General features: G+C 43.3%; 1 protein-coding gene across 4 annotated transcripts in view; it reads right to left on the bottom strand.

The window, feature by feature from the left end:
* LOC134342850 (probable phospholipid-transporting ATPase IIA) overlaps nucleotides 1-17,686 on the bottom strand; it is a 174,575-nt gene that overhangs the window by 35,034 nt on the left and 121,855 nt on the right. For all 4 annotated transcript variants that reach the window (XR_010017124.1, XR_010017123.1, XM_063041479.1 and 1 more), the window contains 3 exons: nucleotides 16,496-16,585; nucleotides 15,926-16,070; nucleotides 8,760-8,824 (listed from right to left, as the gene is read on the bottom strand). Coding sequence is in view for 2 of the 4 variants with exons in the window: in XM_063041479.1 (XP_062897549.1) it covers nucleotides 8,760-8,824; nucleotides 15,926-16,070; nucleotides 16,496-16,585 (300 nt within the window). In the remaining 2 variants the exon portion in view is untranslated. The remainder of the gene's footprint in view (nucleotides 1-8,759; nucleotides 8,825-15,925; nucleotides 16,071-16,495; nucleotides 16,586-17,686) is intronic.

The following is a 17,686-nucleotide window of genomic DNA, read 5'->3' on the forward strand; positions in this document are numbered from 1 at the left end:
TCTAGAGAAAATTACGGAAGCTAAGGAAATGGGCCAAATTAGTGGCCTTAATGTGTATTAAGGTGGATTAAACGCAAGGGCCTGATCTAATGCACTCTTGGACTCTGTGGGAAGTTAGAGAAGAAATCACTGAGGACTTTTCAGAGAGTTTTGCTTCATCTCTAGTCACAGGTGAGATTCTGGACTGCAGGAGAGTGACTAAAGTGGTACCACTGTGTAAAAAAGGTAGCAAAAGCAAGTCAGGAAACTAGAGTCCGGTGAGTCTCCAGTCAGTGATCAGTAAACTGCTAGAGGGGGTTCGGAAGGCCAGGATTTACCAGTATTTGGAGTGGCAGGGTCCAGTCTGGGGTAGTTAGCACAGCTATGTGTGTGGGAACTTGTGTGTGACAAAGTTCCTGGAGTTCTTCAAAGAAGTAATCAAGGGGGTTGATGAGATTAGGGCAGTGGATGACATCTTTATAGATATTAGCAAGGCTTTGACAAGATCCCTCGTGGTAGGATAATCTGGAAGGTTAGATCACATGGGATCCAGGAGGAGGTAGCAGATTGGATTTATAATTGCTTCATTGGTAGAAAGCAAAGGGTGATGGTTGAGGGTTGCTTATTAGGCTAGAGGGCTGTGTCTATCAGTGTGCTGGGACCTTTATAGTTTGCCATTTATATAAATGAATTGGACATGAATGTACAAAGCATAGTTAGTAGGTCTATGGATGTTACTAAAATAAGTGTGTAGCATTGCAGATTGTGTGTAAGGTCATAAAATATAACATGGAAAGCTTGACCAGCTAGGTATGTGGGCTGAGAATTGGCAAATGGCTTTCAATCAAACTAAAGTGCCTATAAAAAGTATTCACCCCCACCCCCCACCCTCCCAGAAGTTTTCATGCTTTATTGTTTTATAACATTGAATCACAGTGGATTTAATTTGGCTTTTTTGACATGGCTCAACAGAAAAAAAACTCTTTCTTGTCAATGTGAAAACAAATCTCTACAAAGGGATCTAAATTAATAACAAATATAAAACACAAAATAATTGATTGCGTAAGTATTCACCCCTTTAATACAGCACACCAAATTATCACTAGTGTCACCAAATGGCTTTAGAAGTCACATAATTAGTTATGTGGAGATCTGTTTTTGGAAACCTGTGTGCAGTCAAGGTGTTTCAATTAATTGTAGTAAAAATGCATCTGTATCTGGAAGGTCCAACAGCAGGTGAGTCAGTATCCTGGCAAAAACCACACCATGAAGGCAAAATAACACTCCAAGCAACTCCGCAAAAAGGTTATTGAAAAACACAAGTCAGAAGATAGGTATAAGAAAACTTCCAAATCACCTCATATCCCTTGGAGTAAGTCAATTATCAAGAAATGGACATAATATGGCACAGATGTAAATCTGTTCAGAACAGGCTGTCCTCCAAAACTGAGTGACTGTGCAAGAAGAGGACTAGTGAGAGAGGCCACCAAGAGACCTATGATAACTCTGGAGGAGTTACAAACTTCAGAGGTGGAGATGGGAGAGACAGCACATACAACAGATGCCTGATTGTTTCACCAGTCACAGCTTTACGGCAGAGTGGCAAAGAGAAAGCCACTGTTGAAAAAAACTCACATGAAATCTTGGCTAGAGTTTGCCAGAAGGCATGTGGGAGACTCTGAAGTCAGCTGGAAGAAGGTTCTATGGTCTGATGAAACCAAAATTGAACTTTTAGGCCATCCGATTAAACGCTATGTTTGGCATAAGTCACATACCACACATCATCAAAAACACACCATCCCTACCGTGAAGCATGTGCTCGCTGCATCATGTAATGGGGATGCTACACTGCAACAGGCCCTGGAAGGCTTGTGAAGGTAGAGGGTAAAATGAATGCAGCGAAATCCTGATGCAATCTGCAAGAGAACTGCGACTTAGGAGAAGATTTGTTTTCCAGCAAGACAATAACCCCAAGAATAAAACCAAAGCTACACAGGAATAGCTTAAAAACAACAAAAGTTAATGTTCTAGAGTGGCCAAGTCAGAGTCCAGTCCTCAATCCAACTGGGAATTTGTGACTGGACTTGAAAAGGGCTGTTCACTCACAATCCCTACGTAATCTGACAGAGCTGGAGCAGTTTTGTAAAGAAGAATAAGGAAAAATTGCAGTGTCCAGATGTACAAAGCTGTTAGAAACCTATTCACAGAGTCTCAGGGCTGTAATTGTTTCCAAAGGTGCATCTACTAAATACTGACTTGAAGGGGGTGAATACTTATGCAATCAATTATTTTGTGCTTTATATTTGTAATTAATTTAGATCACTTTGTAGACATTTGCTTTCACTTTGACATTTAAGTTTTTTTTTCCTGTTGATCAGTGTCAAAAAAAGCAAAATTAAATCTACTGTGATTCAATGTTGTAAAACAATAAAACATGAAAACTTCTGAGGGGTGGATGAATACTTTTTATAAGCACTGTAAATGTGAGGTATAGCATTTTGGGATATCCAACCAGAGAAGAATTTATACAATGAATGGGCGGGTCCGTGGGAGTATAATGGAGCAGAGGAGCCTAGGAATCTAAGAGCATAGTTCACTGAAAGTGGCATCTCAGATGGGACGGCAAAGGTAGCAGCTAGCACACTGGCATTTATCAGTTGGGGCATTAAATATAGGAGTTCAGAAGTTACATTGTAGTTATACAAGGCATTGATGAGATTGCACTTGAAATATTGTGTATGGTGTCAGTGGCCCAGTTACAGGAAAGATGTTATTATATTAACCTAGAAAAAAATGCAGAAAAGAGTTACCAAGATGTGGCCTGAACTTAGGGGCCCCAATTTCAAGGGAAGTTTGCAGAGACAAGACATTATTCCTTGGAATCTAGAAGATTGAAGAGTCATCTGATAAAGGCATATTTGATCATAAGGAACATAGACAAGATGACAGCACAACGTCTTTTCCCCAAGCAAAGTCTGTTAAACAGTAGGGCATAGATTTAAGTTCAGAGTCAATAGATTTAAGAGAGACATCAGGGACAGCCTCTCACACAAAGATTGGTGTGTATTTTGGAATGAGCTGATAAAGACACATTGGCAACATTAAAAAGCCATCTAGATAAGTACACTGACAGGAAAGGTTTTAGTGGTCTATAGGTAGATAGTAGACATCCCACCCTACAAAAACTCATTTCAGGGAGGTAGCACCCCCCCCACCCAAGTCAACCTCTAAGGGTGTATGTAATACTTTGTTTAGTGATTTTGTCTAATCTGTAAACCAAGTTGGGTATATGCAGCAAATGTGACATTAAAATATGTACTTATATTATATTATTATGTTTATTCTATTACAACTTTAAGCAAGTCTACTGGGAGTTTGGCCTCATCACGTAGGACATCAATAGCGTAGCTCCTTAGCAGCTAGCCAGCTAGTTTAAATCAGGGGTTCCCAACCTTTTTTGCACCGTGGACCGGTTTAATATTGACAATATTCTTGCGGACCGGCCGATCTGGGGAGGGGTGGGGTGGGTGTTAAATGCGACCGGAATATAGGTGATAAGTCAACTATAAGTCACTTGTAAGTGGCTAATACACTCAATTTCGTTTCTAAAGGGGTTTATCTAACGAATTTAATATTAAACACACAGCGCATATTTTCCTCGCATGAATGTAGTGGTAAGTCAATTATAACAGTGGCCCCAAACCTCCAGGCCGCGAGGAATGCAGCGCTACAGCTGTAGCCAGAACGCACCCAGCACATCTTTAAGAAAAAAGCCGAAATAAACAACCTAATTGATTAGGTGCCGCCCGGCACGTAAATGTCGGCCCAGATCAGAGGCGATGCAATCCGCAATCGCCTCTGATCTGGGCTGACATTTATGTGTCAGCAGGCAGCTTGTTTATTTCGGCTTTTTTCTTAAAGATGTGCTGGGTGTGTTCCGGCCACTGCTGTATTCTTCGCGGCCTGGAGGTTGGGCACCACTGAATTATAAGTCACTTATATGTCAATAGCATCATAACATTTTAAGTAACGTTTGGATATTAAACACACAGCGCGTATTTTCCTCGTATGAACATATAAAATCATTGCAACACACCAATATCGCTGAATCAGTGGGAGCCCTGGGCTTGTTTTCCTGCAACAACATGGTCCTATCGAGGGATGATGGGAGACAGCGATACTCGAAAGGGGGTCCTTATGTCCAGTCTATTCCGCAATTTAGTTTTCATTGCAGAAAACTCCACTTCACAGAAATATGTTGGAAATGGAAGCAATGTTTTCGCTGCTTTCGTGGCTATCTCAGGATATTCAGCCTTGACTTTGATCCAGAATGCCGGCAGAGATGTTTGTCAAACATACTTTTCAGCCCACCGTCATTTGCAAGCTCGAGGAGTTAATCTTCTTCTCGCGCTGACATGGATGATTCACCGGGAACATTCATAATTGGGCCATGGACCCATTCCTTTGCACGTCTTGGGTCACTGATGACCTCGCGTGCGTTAAAATTCAACAGTGCATGACAGGGAATGAGGAAAGGTGCAACTGGCTCATATCGTTTCATATCGCCAAATCATGTTGTTTCCTCGCGGCCTGGTGGTTGGGGACCACTCTTAGCACAAAGAGAGACCAATCAGGATGCTTGCTCTCCCTCTCAAAAATATCGATTTCCGGGATATTGTATATAATGTCCGGGCGTCAGGGAGCCATTATCAACATGCGGGAGACTCCCGGAACCTCCGGGAGAGGTGGGATGTCTAAGATAATACTGGCTTACTGACAGCACAGTTGGCATGGCTGATTTGGGTCAAGGTGCTTTTTTCCATGTTGTATGATTATGATTTCAGTATGCGCTGAAATAGATCTGACCTTTGACCTTTAATACTGGGAGTCTGCAAGAATGAAAATATAGCCACAAATTCCATTCAACTGTATATCATACCAGAAGTGCAAATAAATCAATATAAACTAAAAATATTACAAAGTAGTTAATATTTGTTTTCTGTCTGTTGGTGTATCAGAGATAATTATTTTCATTAATCATTGCATGAAAGATGGTATGTGCATGAAATATGCCCCCTTAACCGGGAGAAAGAAAGAATGCAAAAGATCTTTTCCTTTAAGTGACACACACAAAATGCTGGAACACCTCAGCATCTATGGAAAAAGAGTACAGTCGACATTTTGGGTTGTGACCCTTCAGCAGGACTGCAGAAAAAACGCTGAGGAGTAGATTTAAAAAGGGGGGAAGGGGAGAGAGAAAAACAAGGTGATAGGTGAAACCTGAAGTGGAGGGTGAAGTAAAGAGCTGGGAAGTTGATTGGTGAAAGAGATACAGGGCTGGAGAAGGGGGACTCTGATAGAAGAGGACAGAAGGCCATGGAAGAAAGAAAAGGGGTAGGAACACCAGAGGGAGGCGATGGGTGGGAAAAAAGATAAGGTGAGAGGGGGAGAAGCAGATAGGGATTGGTGAAGGTGGGGCATACCAGAAGTTCAGGGAATCGATGTTCATGCCATCCGGTTGGAGGCTACCCAGACGGAGGCTTCCTCCAACCCAAGTGTGGCCTCATCACGACAGTGGAGGAGGTCATGGACAGGCATATCAGAACGTGAATGGGAACTGGAATTAAAATGGGTGGCCACCAGGAGATCCCATTTTTTCTGACAGACAGAGCGTAAGTGCTCGGTGAACCGGTCTCCCAACCTACATCGAATCTTACCGATATATAGGAGGCCAATCCGGGAATCGCAGACACAGTATATGACCCCAAAAGGCTCACAGGTGAAGTGTTGCCTCTCCTGGAAGGACTGTTTGGGGCCCTGAATGGTAGTGAGGAAGGAGGTGTGGGGTCTGGTGTAGCACTTGTAAGGATAAGTACCAGGAGGGAGATCAGTGGGGAGGGACAATGCAAGGAAAAGTGCAAGTGAAACCTGCTATTTAGTCCACTTCCACGGAGTTTCTGGCACTGGTAAATACATATGCCATTAACCGGTTTCCAAACAGTATCTCAGATTTCCGAAGGAATATGCCTCTGCTTACATGCTTCTGCCAAATGAAAATTACTGATCTCCTTTCCTCCTTGAAAGTGGCCTCTGATGATCAGTCTTTGTCAGATAATTCCTGTTTCTTGTGACCTCTCAGTCTCTCTGGACTGTGACCTTTTGCTTTGAAAATAATCAGCTCTTCTGTTTGGCTCAGAAATGAGATTTCTTTAATATGAAATATGAGCTGTACAATACATCTACACATTCAAGCCTTCAAAAAATGTTTATTTTGCTGACAGCAATGTTGCCTGTTGTGTTCACTTAATTTCCTGGAATTGCTTCACTTTCAGTGCAGAGTCATGCACTTTCAGGTGACTTATCACGTCATGCACCTTCCTGCCATGATGTTAACAGCTCCTGATGCTGGGAGCCGGTAACTCTAGATGCCATCTCTAACTGGCCGAGACTGCACTTAAACTGAAGGCAGACAACACCAAAAGAGGCTGTGGTACAATACTGCAGCTTACACTACAAAAACAGAACATTCTGGAAACACTCAGCAGGTCAGGTTGCATCTCAGTCACTCACTCACTCTCACCCCCTCTCCCTCTCAAGGTATTCTGCAGATGCTGGAAATCTTGGGCAACAGACACGAAATGCTGGAAGAACTCAGCAGGCCAGTCTGCATCCATGGAGGGAAATACAACAGTTCGGGGCTGAGTCCCTTGCTACATGTCTTGAGTATTTTGTGCTTTTGTTTTAGATTTCCAGCGCCCACAGTATTTTTGAATTTTATTGAGCAGTGCAAAGGAATCTTTATTATTCTTTGTCTCGGAGGTTATCTCACATCAATTGCACTTGTCACACTGCCTTAACAAATTTCAACTCCTCAGAGCACTTTACATGATTAATTATTTTTTTCCATGAGTGCTGCCTGTTGATTAAGTAGTGCTCTGTGTATATAAGATAAATCATAATATAAAACCCTGCAGAAATACATTATGGTTGTAGTCAGGAAACGTGCAACATGGACACCGGCCCACTCTAGGAATTCGCCAGAAGAAATGGGCTGAATGCAATCAAGCAGCTTGCTTCAACATTAGTGGAATTGTAATCTTCAAATCTGCTGTGGGCTGAGGTGAGGCTTCTTTGCCAGTACAGGAGACTTATGACAACACACTTGTCAGATTGATATTAGCACAGCCTTGCTGGTAACACACATCAGCACTGGTACAAGAATGACATTCCAATTCCACCTCAGGCTATGTAAATACAAGTTGAACACATTGCATTTGATAGACTCCAGAGCTTTCTTCACTGTTAAGGACAGGAAACCGGACGACAGGCAAGTAAAAAGTAGCTCCAAACTCACTGACGCAGCTGAGTTTGGCTGAAAGGGGGCAAAAGGACAGCAACTTCTCTGCTGACAAGAGGGACGATGCCTTGTTTTGACTCAAAAAAAACCCCCCAACTCTGGCCGAAGAGGAGGCTGCAGATATAAGTCGCAGGAAGGTGGTGCATATAAACAGATTTTATCAGATGAGGAAAGGCACGAACACCACATTCACTTACATCCTGAAGCCTGCACTTCTCAGACATGCTGCCTTAATTCTACTGAAACACCACATCTTGTCATATCTTCTTCCTTATTCTCCTGGGCCTGGTCTTAAATGCCTTTGTCTCCCCATTACAGCTGTCCAACCTTCAGTGCTAGACTGCGAAGCACACGGCAGACTACTGTTAATTTTAACATCTTGAAATAGTCTAGCAAGCCTCTCAGTTCAAGGGCAATTAGGAGTGGACATTAATGCTTCCCTGCTAGTGATACTCATATCATGAAAAAGGAATAAAGACAAAAGCCTCAGCAGAACAATCATGGAGCTGTAATTGAGCTGAAAAGATGTCAGTCAGGACTGTTCATTCAGATGCTGCCTAACATGTGGAGTATTGACAGAAGTACTATGTCAGATGTACAGATCCCACAGTGCAATTAACTGTCAATAATCTGCTTTCTGACTATTTGGAAATTCCACTGCTTTGGCTCACCCACTGAATTTGCTTACTGGGGCCCTAATTCTTGCTCTTCCTTTTGATTTGCTGAGGTCCCATTTCTCCATGTTCTTTTTAACCCAACATTGTTCACTAAGAAAATGGTAATACTATGTAACAGTTTTTTAAAAAAGTGAAGTCAGGAAGTATTGGCATATTAGTAAGAATAAAGTACAATGATTCAGAAAATCGGCTCATCTGGCACTGCCATAATCCTGAATGTGCTGGACTTTCAGAGTTTTACCGAATTTTGCTTTTGTAAGCAAGATCAGAGTCACCTCCCACCCAAAAGTACTCTAAATCAAACTCGTTTCACTGCCAAATTCTGGAGAATTTGGCAAACCAATGTGGTCTGAGTTAAATTCCAAAACAGCTGGTACATTTTCTCATGATAAGTGATTTACGTAACAAGTCTGGGCCTACCTCTCCCACAGTTCCAGAATGCTGCCTGTGATGTTTTGGATAAATTCAGTAGCTAATGGATTGGCTGCATATTTCCAAACCATTGTACAACTTTATGAATTACCAACCCCACCTGATAGCTGCAAAACCCACGTTCTGAAGAGGTAAAACCCCTTCCTCGTGTCCAAATAAATAATGATATAAAGTCAGTCCAACAACTGGGTCTCATTCACATCTGCTACTCACGGCAAATCTACTTGTAAACCATTATTTAGAATTGATTGATCCTACATTAGTAAATTCAACCAATCTAACAGAACAGTTCAGTGTGTATTCTGAATCCTTACCTTGCCTTCAATCCCCACTCCACAGTCTGCAGCCTGGATCATACTCACATCATTTCCTCCATCCCCTGTAATAAAACATGTATTAGTCAAACCAAGAGCAGTTTTAAATCTAGCATGCCTTCAGATTACGACACAACATGAAACACACCTCTCAGTCTCCAGTGGTATAGTACGAATATTAAGTCAGATGGGTCATATTGTTTTTATATGCTACCCGGATAGACAAGAAATTATATTGGATCATAGAGGATTAATGTTAAAGACTGAAGAAAACTCTTCATATATTGTGCTTTGACTTCTGCGATCACAGGCTCAACAGTAAGAGTTGCATATACAATAATGGACAAATCTTGCTGACTGCAGACCTCAGATCTGATTTAAACTCTAGTCATACTTGATCTTCCACACATGCACTGTTGAGCACAGGAAGGCCACAACTTACAGACAGCACCACAGCCAATGTACTTGTCACTGACTTCATATAGTGGAGCTGTGTCCTACTGGGATAAACCATCTCTCAGGTTTCCAAGGGCCTTCACGTGCATTTAACTTTAAAACATTATTATTTTACTTTTAATCATTTGATTTTAACAGTTTTTTTAAAACTTAAAATATTTAACAATTTGACAGAAAGCTCTCTCTTACTCTCTTGACAAAACTCATGATGCACCTCGTGGCAAATGGGCTAGATAAAGCCTGAGGATGTATTCCTTTGATGGATCTGCAAAAGCCCTGTCCACAGTTCCTCAGGGTTTATTTCTCAACTTTCTGACTACATTGTGCTGCCTGCTCTGGTTGTAGGACTACAAACAGACTGATATCCAAGAGAGAAACACTTATCATTGAAAAATAACACCAATTTTCTCACAAAACCAACAGAGATTTTGGATAGTAATCCCAGACTAGCCCCAACTCCTTAACAGGAGTAGCCAGTAAAATAAGCAGGCATTTGTTTACCAGGAGGAACATTGTAGAAGCAATGGTAAAGGTTTAAGGATAGACACACCATCTCTGCTTTTATTTGGCACTGAGTGACAATGTAATGTTAGGCTCAGGTTCTCAGGGCTTACCTGAGCCCACACTAGACATCAAACCCGGCCTAGCACCAGTAACAAGGGAACAAGATATCAAAGAAACAGAGTATCAGCTAACAAAATGCTGGAGGAACTCCCACAGGTCAGGTAGCATCCATGGAAATTAATAAACAATCAACATTTCTGGCCGAAACCCTTCATCAGGGCAGGAAAGGAAAGGGAAGATGCCAGAATAAAGATGTGGGGGAGGGGAATGAGGACAAACAAAGTGATAGGTGAAGCCAGGTGGGCGGCGAAGGGGGATGAAGACAGAACCTGAGGGGTGATAAGTGAAAAAGGTAAAGGGCTGGAGAAGAAGGAATCTGATAGGAGAGGAGAGCGGACCGTGTGGGAAAGGGAAGGAGGAGGGGCACCAGGGAAGTGATAGAGTAGGCGAGGACAAGAGAAGAGGCAAGGGGTACGGGCCAGTGATGAATTGAAGAGTGAAAGGGGAGGTGGAAAATGACCGGAATTGGAGAAATCATGCCATCAGGTTGGACAGAACATGAGGTGTTGCTCCTCCAACCTGAGGGTGGCCTCATCAGTGCAGCAGAAGAGGTCATGGACTGATATGTTGGAATGGGAGTGGGTATTCGAATTAAAATGGTCGGCAACTGGAAAATCCAGAATCATAGGTGAAGTTTTGCCTCACCTGGAAAGACAGCTTGGGGCCCTGAATGGAGCTGAGGGAGGTGGTGAATGGGCTGGCGTAGTACTTCTTCCACTTGCAAGAATAAATTCCAGGAGGGAGATTAGTGGGGAGGGATGAATGAACAAAGAATCATGGAGGGAGCAGTCTCTGTAGAAAGCAGAGAGTGAGGGGGAGGTACAGATGTGGTAGGGTCCCATTGAAAATAACACAAATTGCAGAGAATGATGTGTTGGATATGGAAGCTCATATGTTAGTAGGCAAGAACAACAGGAACTCTACCCCTGTTAAGGTGACGGGAAGGTGGGGTGAGCACTGAAGTCAGGGAAATGAAGAAGACTGACCACCACTGATGCTGCCCTCACCCACAGCTCCGTCATTTCCCAAACATCTGCACTCTTCCTGTCACCTTAACAGGGACAGAATTCACAGTACCTTCATACAGTACTGGAGGGTATGGACTTCTCCTTGACACTAACTACAATTCCAGGATTGCCCTTTTGAGTAGCTGGTACAATCGCCCCTCCCAGGATTTCACTCTGGGGTTTGTTCCTACTAGTGTCAGCCTTCTGTCATGAAGGTAAAGCGGATGCTGCACAGCAGTGGTCACTGGGGGAGGAAAGGGAGGAAATGTATCCAGCTTCCTGACTTGAGGGAGTGGAAAATGTTTGTCCTCTGAGGTTAAAGTGTGAAGAACCTCATAAATAATATTTTGCTTCAAGGCAATATTTCTGAATGACTTGGAGAGCTCTTGTTATAGAATGCTGATGAAGATAAGAGCTTCATTTCTGCATCAGAGGATCCACTAGTTCTAGTAACTGTTCTGATGTGGATTCCTCAATGTGGAAAGTCAACTTTGATCCTCTCTTGTCAGATGTTGCCCCACCTGCTGAGTACTCACAGTGACTTCTATTTAATGGGAGATGTTTGTTTCGGTGGCCAAGCGAGCCAGGGCAGAGAGCTTAGCACTGAAGGTGCGGAAAGCATGACAGCACGGGTCGCACAGCGTGTCAGCGAATACAAGGATATAATGTGTGATGCTGCTGAAAGGCCATGAATAGAGTTGTGTGTGCAGCAGGGAGTGGATCAATGAAGCAGTGAGAGCAGAATGGGGCAGGGGGAAGGCATGCAGCAGGAAGAGGAGGAAGAGACCTAAGTATTGGAGACACAACAGCTCGTGGCTGCACTTTAATGGCAGAGAGATCCAGTGGGGAGAGGGAGCAAGGAGTGCGATGGGGAACTAAAGTGACAAACTCAGTGTCACTTTGTCTAGACAGAATGTCACCGTTCCATAAACAGTTCACACTTTCTGTTGTGGACTGGTGTGCAGTGCTTCATGCTAAGCACTTAATGTCACAGAACTGCCAGAGGAATGCAACAGCAAGTCAACTTTAGGAGCAGACTCTTGAGATTGGCTAAAATAGAACGGTCCTTCTTATGTCACCTTTAGTTGCACACGGGCATTCACAGTTACCACTAGTTATTGCCCTTCCACTCGTCTATCAGCAGCCAAACTTGCTGTGAAGGATTTTTTTCCCCCTACCTGTCAATTACTCTACTGGAGAGAACAATTGTTTTCTACCCTTGTGCAGCACCCATATACATGCTTTCAAAAGAATTGCACCAGCGTTTACACAACTGTGCAGGCTGCGGTAAACCAGGCCCGCTGTGGCACTCCCCAAGAGTGTGTGTTTCCAGCTGCAAAGCACTTCACAGCCTGTTTAAATGAGAGCAGGCGAACACGTCCTGCCTATCAGCAATATCAAATCAGTTTGTATTATGCAACAGTGTCACCTAGTGTCTGCTGAAAAAAGTGCACTGTCTGTGGGGTATTATTTGCTTTGCACTGGGCACAGCTATTGACAATATCAAGGATCATCGTTATTCACTATACAGATATAGTGAATTTGCTGTTGTCTGATGATGATTAGCATCGTTGTCCTGAGTTATAAAGGTGTGGCAAGGTTAGATAAATGTCACAATTGTTGCCCTGTCATGCAAACACAAGGAAATCTGCAGATGCTGGAATTTCAAGCAACACACATAAAAGTTGCTGGTGAACGCAGCAGGCCAGGCAGCATCTCTAGGAAGAAGTACAGTCGACGTTTCGGGCCGAGACCCTTTGTCAGGACTAACTGAAGGAAGTGCTAGTAAGAGATCTGAAAGTGGGAGGGGGAGGGGGAGGGGGAGATCCAAAATGATAGAAGACAGGAGGGGGAGGGATGGAGCCAAGAGCTGGACAGTTGATGGCAAAAGGGATATGAGAGGATCATGGGACGGGAGGCTCAGGGAGAAAGAAAAGGGGGAGGGGGGAAGCCTAGAGGATGGGCAAGGGGGGGGGGAGAGAGGAGGAGAAAGAAGGGGGGGGAGAGAGGAGGAGAAAGAAGAGGAGAGGAGAGAGGAGAGAGGAGAGAGGAGAGAGGAGAGAGGAGAGAGGAGAGAGGAGAGAGGAGAGAGGAGAGAGGAGAGAGGAGAGAGGAGAGAGGAGAGAGGAGAGAGGAGAGAGGAGAGAGGAGAGAGGAGAGAGGAGAGAGGAGAGAGGAGAGAGGAGAGAGGAGAGAGGAGAGAGGAGAGAGGAGAGAGGAGAGAGGAGAGAGGAGAGAGGAGAGAGGAGAGAGGAGAGAGGAGAGAGGAGAGAGGAGAGAGGAGAGAGGAGAGAGGAGAGAGGAGAGAGGAGAGAGGAGAGAGGAGAGAGGAGAGAGGAGAGAGGAGAGAGGAGAGAGGAGAGAGGAGAGAGGAGAGAGGAGAGAGGAGAGAGGAGAGAGGAGAGAGGAGAGAGGAGAGAGGAGAGAGGAGAGAGGAGAGAGGAGAGAGGAGAGAGGAGAGAGGAGAGAGGAGAGAGGAGAGAGGAGAGAGGAGAGAGGAGAGAGGAGAGAGGAGAGAGGAGAGAGGAGAGAGGAGAGGAGAGGAGAGAGGAGAGAGGAGAGAGGAGAGAGGAGAGAGGAGAGAGGAGAGGAGAGGGAGAAAGAGAAAAAGAAAAAGAAAGAATGAAAGAATATATATAAATAACGGATGGGGTATGAGGGGGAGGTGGGGCATTAATGGAAGATAGAGAAGTCAATATTCATGCCATCAGGTTGGAGGCTACCCAGACGGAATATAAGGTGCTGTTCCTCCAAGCTGAGTGTGGCTTCATTTTGACAGTAGAGGAGGCCATGGACAGACATATCAGAGGAATGGGACATGGAATTAAAATGTGTGGCCACTGGGAGATCCTGCTTTCTCTGACGGACAGAGCGTAGGTGTTCAGTGAAACGGTCTCCCAGTCTGCGTCGGGTCTCACCAATATATAGAAGGCCGCATCGGGAGCATCGGACGCAGTATATCACCCCAGCTGACTCACAGGTGAAGTGTCGCCTCACCTGGAAGGACTGTCTGGGGCCCGGAATGGTAGTGAGGGAGGAAGTGTAAGGGCACGTGTGGCACTTGTTCCGCTTACAAGGATAAGTGCCAGGAGGGAGATCGGTGCGGGGGTGGGGGGGGGGGAGCGAAAGATGTGCTTAGTGGTGGGATCCCGTTGGAGGTGGTGGAAGTTACGGAGAATTATGTGTTGGACTCGGAGGCTGGTGGGGTGGTAGGTGAGGACAAGGGGAACCCTATTCCTAGTGAGGTGGCTGGGGGACGGGGTGAGAGCAGATGTGCGTGAAATGGGAGAGGTGCATTTGAGAGCAGAGTTGATGGTGGAGGAACGAAAGCCCCTTTCCTTAAAAAAGGACATCTCCTTCATCCTGGAATGAAAAGCCTCATCCTGAGAGCAGATGCGGCGGAGACGGAGGAATTGCGAGAAAGGGATGGCATTTTTGCAAGAGACAGGGTGAGAAGAGGAATAGTCCAGATAGCTGTGAGAGTCCATAGGCTTATAGTAGACATCAGTAGATAAGCCGTTTCCAGAGATACAGACAGAAAGATCCAGAAAGGGAAGGGAGGTGTCGGAAATGGACCAGGTAAACTTGAGGGCAGGGTGAAAGTTGGAGGCCAAGTTAATGAAGTCAACGAACTCAGCATATGTGCAGGAAGCAGCGCCAATGCAGTCGTGGAAGTGTAACTTAAAATCATTGTTGCCCTGTTGCTGGTTGGTGCACATTTTTTGGGAAGCTTACCATAGAAATGATCAGGGGGAACAATGATCCACCAAAGGTAGTAGCCTACTGATGGCAATGTTCTTGCCATGTTCCCAAGGAAATTCCTCTTTGTGAATGTCCGTGACTGCAAGCAAATGCAGAACTGCAAATGGGCTGAATGATAATGTTGAAAGTTTCAAAACTTGAGTACGGTTGGACTATTTGCTCAGAAATTCTCATGCATTCCCGCTGCTGCCCATAAGGGGTTTGTTCGTTCTCCCTGAGACCGCGTGGATTTCCTCCAAGTGCTCCGGTTTCTTCCTACAGTCCAAAGATGTACCAATTGGTAGAGTAATTGGTCATTGTAAATTGTCCTGTCCCGTGATTAGGCCAGGGTTAAATTAGGGGAATCACTGGGTGGTGCAGCTCGAGGGGCGGGAAGGGCCTCTCCCACACTATCTCAATAAACAAAATGCAGCCCATCGCTGCAAACTGCAACAGCACTGAAACCCAAGCTGGGAGGTGGGGTGTTCGACATAAGGATAGAGACAGCTAGTTGGGCATGGAGCAAAATCGTGTGAGATGGGAATGGAAATGAGTGGTCAAAGGATCAATAAGCTAAATACAGGACATAGTTTACAGGTCATAAACATGGAAATACTTGACAATTGTCATTCCAGGAGAGCCCAGCAACAAGTATTTAAGATATGGTATGATCTAAATTCCTCTGTAATGTTTTAAAGAGAGCAGTGCATGGGAATTTCATGGAAGTGACACTGGGATGGAAGGGGGAAAGCCACACCTGGAGATTTTCAGTCGCATTTTCAGGGGATCAAGAAATATTGAGTTCGTGCAGAAAAGAGGTACAGAGGTAAAAGTTCAAATATCTTATTGAATGGCAGAGCAGGGAAGAATGGCCTATTATTACCTTGATTTCTTAAATTCTTATGACTATACTGACTTGTGATAAAATGCACTCACGGCAAATTCAGTTATCCTGTATCTATTTTATGTAAAGATGAGTTTACTTGATTTAAGACAAGTTATCTATCTCTAATCTTTTACTAATTTAATACAAGTTAAATATCTCTAATCTTCCTTTGCTTAATACTATTTTTCTCTATGTTGGCGCCAGCAGCGTGTCTCACATGCAACTATAGCTCTTTTCTACTAATCTCTTCTTAAAACCTTTCTTTAACAATTGTTTTTGCATTTTGTGTGTTTTAATACCAAATTGTGTTTGTTAGCACTTGGGTCATTTTACTAATTTCAAGATGCTAAAATGTTACTGCCATTGAAGTTAATAGGTTGAAAGTCTGAGTTTATCAAGGAAAAAAATCTAGAAACACTCTTTAAAAATAATATCAATGTAAGACTTCTCACCTACTGCACATGTTAACTTGTGAGTCCGCTGCTGTAACAGGCGTATAATCTGTGCTTTCTGCGTGGGAGCACATCGACAGCAGACTACAGCAGGGCACTGACAAGCAAGTTCCATGAACTCATACTCATAAAACTTCAGGCATACCTAAAAACCAAAGAAACAACTTGAAATAGTGAGGTATTCAATATTTATTAGATTGCACACACAGTCTAAAGGTGAACAATTAGTATTTACTTCAGAGCTCTTCTCTAATACCACTCTAAAAGAAGCTGTGCATTTATAATAGTTTTAATTGTGCAGGTCAGATATCCCCTCACTTACACTAACATCTGTCCTGCACAACTGACACAGCCAAACACACTTAATTGTAGAGTCCCTATGAGTCACTCTACCTAATGAGATGGATCAAAGGGGATTTTACCATGTCACGTGCTTTGATGAAAAGGGCCAACAATAATATGACTGTTGACAATAAGTTTTGACTAAAATCCATCATCTGCAAATGATAGTGTATGGCTTAACTTAACATGTTCTGAAGTTGCATGTATTTGACTGAAATCAGTACTCACCTCCAATGAGTCTCCAGATATGACCAGAGCACAATCATGTTTTCTTCTGAAAGCATTAAGTTCCAAGTGTGCTTCTCCTCGATTGGTTATCTATAAGTAAAACACTAACTGTACAAATTAATCTGAAATATGAGTCACGTGCTGTATGTGGACTGGCAAAGCACAAGTAAATGAGGAATAGAAACAGGAATGGAAGTAGGTTAACTCCAGAGGTGCAGAACACCACCTTGCTTGGAATTAACGCCGGAGGGGGGAAAACTGGTAAGAAACTACTAACAGAGACGTGCAATGATTTTTTAAAAAATCATTACTTGATCCACATTTATTTTATAATAGCTGTGTATTGGAAAGTAAAAGGAATTACCAACTTAGTACTAATAATGAAATATGTCCCATATTAGTAGAAGCACTCATCTTCCTTGAAGACTGAGCATCTACACAGAATTTGTTTGTTAATAGGGAATTAGACTTCAGCTAAAGTAACAGACAGTTACAAAGTAGGTACAGTGTATTAATGTGAGGAAACTGGAAGAGAGAACAAAATCAGAAAAAGATCAGTGTGTTCACTGTTATATTTCTAGCAATCAAAAACAAGACGGTTTCAGAGCTAAGCATCTAAAAAGTTGTCAAGTTTAAAGAAGGATTGTGATTAACTTTAATATTTTTTTCTTTTGCATCCTTAACACAGCAATAGAGAATTAAAAAAAGATATTTTATGTTAACCAAGTTCTATGACATTGGCTTATTGTATGCATTTTATTGAATCTGCAGCTGTATCACCCAAACAACTCTTGAAATACACCAGTTTATATTACCCCCTCAGTGTTGTGAAATGAAAGCTCACCCTTGAAACCCTGAGCTTTGAGTACCACTGTACCAAGGCAATTTAAATTTAAGATGTAATATCATTAAGATAACAATATTGTGATGAGAAAACAATGAGCGTTGCTGCCCTTTCGCTGGCATAAAGAGAATGGGCGAAGTTAGAGGGAGAAATATCAGCTACTGACAGCACTCCACTGGGAGGAGAAACCTTACAGGATAGTTGGACACTGTTCCAGGCTAAATTTTTTACAAAATCACAACTTGGGCAAACATCAGAGGTGATTATCACCATTCCTGAAGCCAAATTTGAGGAAAGGAAAGCATCTCCAAGACTGAACTGCTTAAAATCATCATCTGCACTTCCAA

The sequence above is a fragment of the Mobula hypostoma genome, chromosome 2, assembly GCF_963921235.1.
Source record: "Mobula hypostoma chromosome 2, sMobHyp1.1, whole genome shotgun sequence".
Classification (NCBI taxonomy): Eukaryota; Metazoa; Chordata; class Chondrichthyes; order Myliobatiformes; family Myliobatidae; genus Mobula; species Mobula hypostoma.